Here is a 7041-nt window from a genome sequence, read left to right as displayed (position 1 = left end):
TGCATCTAGAAGTTAAGCCCTCTAAGTGCTTCTACAGAAACAGCTATTTCTCATGTAAGTTCCACCAGTTTCTTGTACTGTACTTTGTCTCCAGCTTTGATATTGGCCCCATTTGCGGCTTGCGAGATGATTGTAAGGGGTGATGCATGTGTGTGTGTCCTTGTATGTATGCAGACTTTGTGTTTTCTCAGTTTTGTATTCCTGCACTGAGGGGCAGACGCCCCCTCCAAATTTCCCCTCCTATTTTCTAACATATACCTCACCTTCTGCCTTAGTTCCAATTTGTTGAAATGATTGTACGATTTGTTGGAGACAACAAACCTTTTGCCAATCATTTTGTTCTCTGAAAAAAAAAAAAAAAAAGAAAGAAAAAATGAGGAAGAATTCTAATATATTAAGAAAATGTTTCCTTTTATTTTTATACATATGTGCTGTGCACAGCAGCCAACTGTATTACTGAAATGAAAATAAAAGGTTGTTTTTTAGCCTCTGTGTTTTTGCATTATATCTTAATCACAATTCATTTCGTTTTTTATTTAAACTGGTTTGAAATGTTTAGTTAGTAGGGGGTTAAAAAAATATGGATATTATTAGTTGGGTTAGCGCCCCCTCATGTGGTCAACATCAGAAATGCATAAGTTTTTGCTTAAAATGATCATCCTCTACCTTTTTCGTTTTATTTCACATACCTTTTTATGCACAGACTAATTAAACATACAAATAGCCTAGCAAATAAATTAATAATAAATACATTACATTTATCTTGTAAGGCTGTAGCATTTACTTAAAAATATAAAATATCTTAAATAGAAGATATATAAGCATTAAAGAAGTTATTGGTCAAAATGGAAATAAATTAATTAAAAACAGCATGAATGAATGAATGAATGACAACGCACATTAGTCCTACAGCCATTTCAGATTTTTTTTTTCCAACTTCAATTATGTTGTAAAATCTGTGAAATGTTCAGATCACATTATGACGTTTGCCCTCAGTAATCCAATCACAGCCTTTAAATAGGCCTACATGAGCAGAAGTTGGGATGAAACGCCTTGAATTCAGTTTAGCCTTGAATCTAACTTAATTTTCCTTATGTAATTAATGGTAAAAAATTCTACTGAAAGTGAATAACATAATATTTTTCTAAAAAATATAAACACTTATGTACAAAAGAAAACATTAAAGAGGTGAGAAATGATAATTAGGCTAATGGTGCAAAATATTTAGTAGTGCATAAGTGCTAACTTCAGAATTTGCCCTTTCAAAACTAGGTTAACTTATGTAAAGCTGGTGAAACCGGTCCTTGGCTACAACTGCCAGTTGTAGGTGATCAACATCAACCTTAATGTTCTTGGTCGGCAAACATGACCTTTGAACTAATTTTCCCCAGTTATATAAGCTAGCAGTGAGATGCCTCACTGTATCCTGAGCTCTTGCCTGATTCAGTCTGACCATGCACACGGTCCCTCTTCTCTGTCTGGCTGCTCTAAGCACCTCTACACTAATAACTTGTCTTCCTATACAAAAGGAAACAATCCGAACAGATTTAACGAGAGAAAATCTGAGCAATATGGAGACCTTAATCAGCACATACGGATATTTCCTGATGATGAAATTTAGTAAAAGAACGAGGGAAGCCATTAATCAAGAGTCCAAAGGTAAGTTGTTGTTTTTTTATACATAAACAGGCATATTTCTACATATTTTGACTGTTTTAGTAACATTATTTAATTCATAAAGGAGCTACTTTACTGAAGAAAAGAAGCAAGGACTGCTTCTTACTACTTCATATTAAAACTAATAATATAATGTGCTTGGATACAACTAAAAACCCATATATTTCAGTGAGTATTAGTTTTTTTTTCTTCTCGATATTGTAAACAATATGTGACCCTGGCTTAAGTCGCTGGGGTATATTTGTAGCAAAAGCCAAAAATACATTGTATGGGTCAAAATGATAAATTTTTCTTTTATGCCAAAAATCATTAGGATATCAAGTAAAGATCATGTTCCATGAATACATTTAGTGAATTTCCTACTGTAAATATATAAAAACTTAATTTTTGATCAGTAATATGCATAGCTAAGAACTTCATTTAGAATCCAGGATTCCAGGTTTTCAAATAGTTGTATCTCGGCCAAATATTGTCCGATCCTAACAAACCATACATCAGTGGAAAGCTTTGTTGCTTTCATTCCTATTTATTCAGCTTTCAGATGATGTAGACATCTCAATTTAAAAAAAATTGACACTTATTTTTGTGTTCACGTAGTTTTGTGGTCCAGGGTCACATATATGATTTTACAATGTTTTAAAGACTTTTGCAATTCTAATTACTATATTATGGATTAATATACATATAATTATTATAGTATAACTAATTTAAAAAAGCTTTAATAAAACATTATTATCCTCAGGTTGATGGCATTAATAAGGACTGCTTTAAAACAATTCACACAAAGAATTCCCATCATGCTTTGTGTCCACGGAGGAGTGATGCAATGATCAAGCTTGTTGGAGGTGAAAGCCACACCGAGGCTTATAGTGCAGAATTACATCATTCTCTGCAGTCAAACAACCATAAAACACATCGCAGACAGAGAAGAAGCCAGTATATTGACCCATCTGATCCCTTGGGATCTGAGAATCCGAGGTCAAGGACTGCTAATTATCGAAGACCAAATCGAGATCATGAGCACGAGCGCAGCAGTAATGTTTCTAAAGAAACCATCACTTCCTATGACGACCCTTTACACGTACTGCTCTCCAAGAGCCCTGTCAGTCCAAATTTGCAAAAACAGAAGAAACACAAGCAAGTTGGACCATCGGATCCAAATTACTGACCTCCTAAAAATAAAAGCTCATTAATGATTTTATAAGCCTTGCACCAAAGAAAACCATCGGTGAACCACACAGGAGGACTTTTTTTTTTTTTGGATGATTCCTAAAAACAATACACTGACCTAAAGAACTTATAAGATGTTAAGAAACCAAATGGTTTCGAGGAACCATATCACCCAGAACTGATGCAATCTCAGGACCTCGGTGTGGTGTTGAGGCTAGTTTAGGTCACTGTTTGTCAGTCCTTTCACCTTTTCAAGTGAGTTAAAATGTAAACTACTTTGCAATGCTGCGGCAATGACATTTTTTCATAAGAACTGTGCAAGAATCTTTTTAATTGATTGAAGTAGTAATGTCATGAAATACCAAGAAGGAATGTCATGGATTCTAATACGTATGAAATGGTGCTGGCCACCTATACTGAATTATTTATTAAAAAGTACTGATATATTTTTATTTATTATATAAATCAGATTTTTTACATTAATTCTTGATGACGGTGTTGATTAGAATCAAGTACTGTGACAGTAAATAGTAAGATAAAGATACTGACAATCTATTTGGTAAAACTGATGTTGCCATTTGCATTGGAGTGATATCAGTTGGATTTGTTGATGTTTGTTTTTAGTGATTATGTAATTCTGAAAGAGGCAAACAGCGTGTGCATCCAATAATATATCCTTCCTTTTAGTGTTCAAGGCCACAATTTGGGTACATGAGTTTGCAGAAATAAATTCAAACACCTTAAAATGAGGTCAGAGTAGCTGAATATCTTCAATATTGACTGTTCTATGCTGTTGAAGTACATGTCAGCACACTCTGCAACTATTATGCAAATATGAGGCACAAATGCATGTTTACAAATATTGTGTTTGTGCATATCAGTTTCAGGTTTAGCATTAATTTAGGGCAGGTTATTATAGTCATGATTCAAAGATGAAACAAAAGTTCACCTAAATAACTTTGGAAATAGTTAAAAAAATACAAGAAAACATTGCATAATATTAGAGAAACTGCAGTGATTCAAATAAGGGGGGGAAACTACAAGAATATAGATGGAGGATATATTTATTTAGTTAAAATTTATACTTTTAAAGTATTTAAAATGAAATCAATAACTTAGACAAACACTCCCTTACAGAATATTAAATCATTTTAAGTCAATATTTAATACTGCCAGTGTCTAAATGGTAAGCACACAAGTAAAATGATATAATATAGGCCTAGTAAGTTATATATCTATACAACTGAAATCCTTCAGATATTTTTTTTTTTATATTATCTTTCCAAAAGTTGATATGTTTTGTCTATCACAAAGTTCTGTTATCTGGTTAAAGTGCTTGAATACAGTATGACTTTTTTTTTTGCATAACACATGTAAATGCAATTCTTACATTTTACCTTTTAAATTTTAAAACTGTTGTCCTTAATCTAATTCTAAGTCTTGATGTGATCTCTTCTGTTGATGAACACACATTTCATGTCTGAAAGTGCAGGATCTGCATTGCTACATTTCAAAGTGATAAGAAATCGGCACATTCCGGTGTTGGGGCAGATGGAATACCTCTGAGAAGGGTCTAAACCACGGGGCATGGGGCACTTCAGGTCCTCAAAGAAATACTTCATAGCTATGCTCATATAAGCCCCGTGGCCGACCACCAAGGCATGGACAGGCACATTCAAGACTCCATCATCTGGAAGTCCTGCTGGAGCCCTATCGGTTTCATCTGGTAGAGATGTTTCACCATCTTGTATTTTGTCTTGATGTTCATTGGCTAGTCGATGGAACATAGCCTTGAGAAAATCCTTAATTCGCACTTTTACCTGAAAAAACAAAACAAAAAAGGGTTTCTATATACTGAAAAAATATATTCAAATAGCATTATTAAAACATGCAATGAAAAATTCAGCCAGGAAGTACAAGTCAACTTTAGTATTATCACAGAACAATAGTACCAAGTGTCTCACAGGACAGCAGGATATCATAGACAGCGAAGGATTCATCTATCTACAACTAAGGTAACTCGGTAGAAAGGATGTGACACGATCATTGAATCTGGATGTACTTGGTTGCATTCCTATATCTGTATGTGGATGCAGCATTTTTCATATTTGGATGCAGCAAGTGTTGCCATTTAGTTTCTTTCATCACACAAAAAAAGTGATTTTACCTGCTCCATGGTCTCTCCCTCAGGTGGAGTGAACTCTGGTAAAGGCTGTCCGGCTGCTTTAGCCATATTTTTCATTTCTATGACTCGACCTCCCTCAGCTATACCAAAACTCTGGAGAAAAGAAATAGGTTTGAGATGCATATGAAAATTTGCTCTGAAAGGACAGACTTTGAGTGGACATTTTTCTTATTTTATCAAGCTGTAGTCTATACTTACTCTCTCTTTAAGTGATGGATCTGCAACTAGTTCTATATCATGACAGGTTCTGTTGTTCCTCACAATGATCTCTGCAGTCTGTAATTTTACAAAGATGTGATTATTCAAATAATAAAAGTGTCAACAAATACACTATGCAAACAAATACACAAAGAAGGGTTACAAGAAGGGCATGTGCAACCTTATAACAGAAATTGCCTGACTCCAAACATATGATGATGAGTATTATTGATCATTTCTGTATCCCATTAAATATATTTATTAATACTCAAAACTACTCCCTTTAATAAAATGAATCTTATCCAAGGAAACATGCATTTACAACTCATCTGACCTGGTTTTGATTTGGGTTATTTTGTCAAATTTGTGGAGAAACATCTCCCTCTACCTGTGGTAAGATTGTAGGACTTCTACTAGTATGTTTCTGCTTACCTGCTTGGCACGTTTCATGTCACTGACAAACACATTAGTGAATTTTACATTCCTGAGGTACTGACCAGCAGCCTCAGACTGCTGAATCCCTATCTCAGAAAGCGGAGAGTCGATTTTCTGACCTAAAGCAAAGAATTTATAAATATAGTTTGTGGTTAGAAGACCATTTGCTGAGATACAGTAAAAAAGCTAATAATTAATGCTTATAATTAATATGCTAATGGAATAAAGGAAGGGGTACTGATAGTTAGGGATAACAGATCATGTTTTTTTTCCCTGAAAAAAAAAATCTACCTTGTAAAAGGCCATCTTTGTTGCACTGCGTCTCACCACTGGTAAAGCAAAACGGTATGATCAATAAAAACGACATTATTAACCAGCACACAGTTTTAAGTTAGGAAAGTTATAATGGGTCTATTGTAAATAGACATGTAACGTTAAGTTAACGTTAGTTAAAAAACAAAACAATACAAGGGATTGCAATAAAGACAGCAGACTTTGCCCATATCGTTCAAACATGGACAGTAACGGTAGAACATATTGTTTTATTAGAGTAACTTAGACCACAGGTTACATCAAATTTGCTTTTGACCTTTCACTGGAAGAGATTCGTACTGACCTTTAAGCATAAGCTACAACAGACAGGAGTAATATGATATGAGGAGCCCAGTAAACTTAAAGTCCTACGAGTATATTTAAACTGTACTAAATGTCAGACAACGTCATATATTATTACCGATCTACTGTATAATGCCATGATGTTACAATTAAAACCGATGTAACATGATTAAAAGTATTCTCTTAGATCATTTTATTTACCGTTACTGAATCTATAATGCAATTATTATCAGTTGGCTATGTAGAATAGCTATGAAAAGAACAAATCTCCTTTATTAAGTAAACAAAACAATAAAGGCAACTTACTGTCGGACTATCGTTAAACCAAAAGCGATCATCGGTGCTGCTATAAAGATGCCGTTTACAGCGTCGTGAGGTTATATGATGTTCATCCTTTGCGCCCGAAGTCAATCACAAACTGTCACACCTCTTGTGTTTTCAAATAGGCGCCTAATATTTGCTATTTTGGGGTGAATGTACTGACAGCTCTATCTCTGACTCTGTACTTGATTTAGCCGGAAGTTAGTACTCATGGTTGATTCAAATTCACAAATCGGTTCTTTTGAACGGTTCAAAAACATTACAGCGATTCTGTTTGTCAAAACCTATTGAAGTCATTACGTCGTCCCATTAAGCTCTAAAGCTATATTTATAAGGCTTTATTTATAAGGGTCCTTTCTGTAACATAATTTATCCTATGCTAAACGTACTAAATGTTTTAAATCATTCAGACCGGTTGTGCGCACCAGCTCAACCGATTC

General features: G+C 34.4%; 1 protein-coding gene and 1 long non-coding RNA gene across 3 annotated transcripts; one reads left to right on the top strand and one right to left on the bottom strand.

Moving 5' to 3' along the window:
- The first annotated feature begins 1418 nt into the window (after positions 1–1418).
- Positions 1419–3299, top strand: LOC306868483. Its single transcript, XR_013784106.1, has 3 exons — positions 1419–1659; positions 1742–1845; positions 2420–3299. It is a non-coding gene; the product is annotated as an uncharacterized lncRNA (long non-coding RNA).
- On the bottom strand, positions 3263–6822 carry tigara (TP53 induced glycolysis regulatory phosphatase a). 2 transcript variants are annotated; one of them, XM_079414668.1, is made up of 6 exons: positions 6587–6822; positions 5957–5994; positions 5663–5784; positions 5231–5308; positions 5015–5125; positions 3263–4667 (listed from the first exon to the last, which is right to left on the bottom strand). In XM_079414668.1, exons 1-6 carry the CDS (start codon positions 6616–6618, stop codon positions 4281–4283), a joined length of 768 nt encoding a protein of 255 aa, XP_079270794.1. In that variant the 5' UTR covers positions 6619–6822; the 3' UTR covers positions 3263–4280. The 2 variants fall into 2 exon arrangements, with proteins under 2 accessions (XP_079270794.1, XP_079270795.1); XM_079414669.1 differs by lacking the exon at positions 5663–5784.
- Positions 6823–7041: the final 219 nt, after the last annotated feature.

The sequence above is a fragment of the Barbus barbus genome (assembly GCF_936440315.1).
Source record: "Barbus barbus genome assembly, chromosome: 50".
Classification (NCBI taxonomy): Eukaryota; Metazoa; Chordata; class Actinopteri; order Cypriniformes; family Cyprinidae; genus Barbus; species Barbus barbus.
The sequence above is the reverse complement of the archived record's forward strand: the minus strand, read 5'-3'. Positions and strand labels throughout refer to the sequence as shown.

What these genes read in the sequence shown, in the direction of transcription:
- tigara (XM_079414668.1), bottom strand. Translation starts at nt 6,618, where the DNA reads ATGATCGCTTTTGGTTTAACGATAGTCCGACA. An exon ending in CAAAGATGGCCTTTTACAAG is followed by an intron (nt 5,785 to 5,956) that starts GTAGATTTTTTT and finishes TCTTTGCTTTAG; the next exon opens with GTCAGAAAATCGACTCTCCG. An exon ending in AGGGAGAGACCATGGAGCAG is followed by an intron (nt 4,668 to 5,014) that starts GTAAAATCACTT and finishes TTGTTTTTTCAG; the next exon opens with GTAAAAGTGCGAATTAAGGA.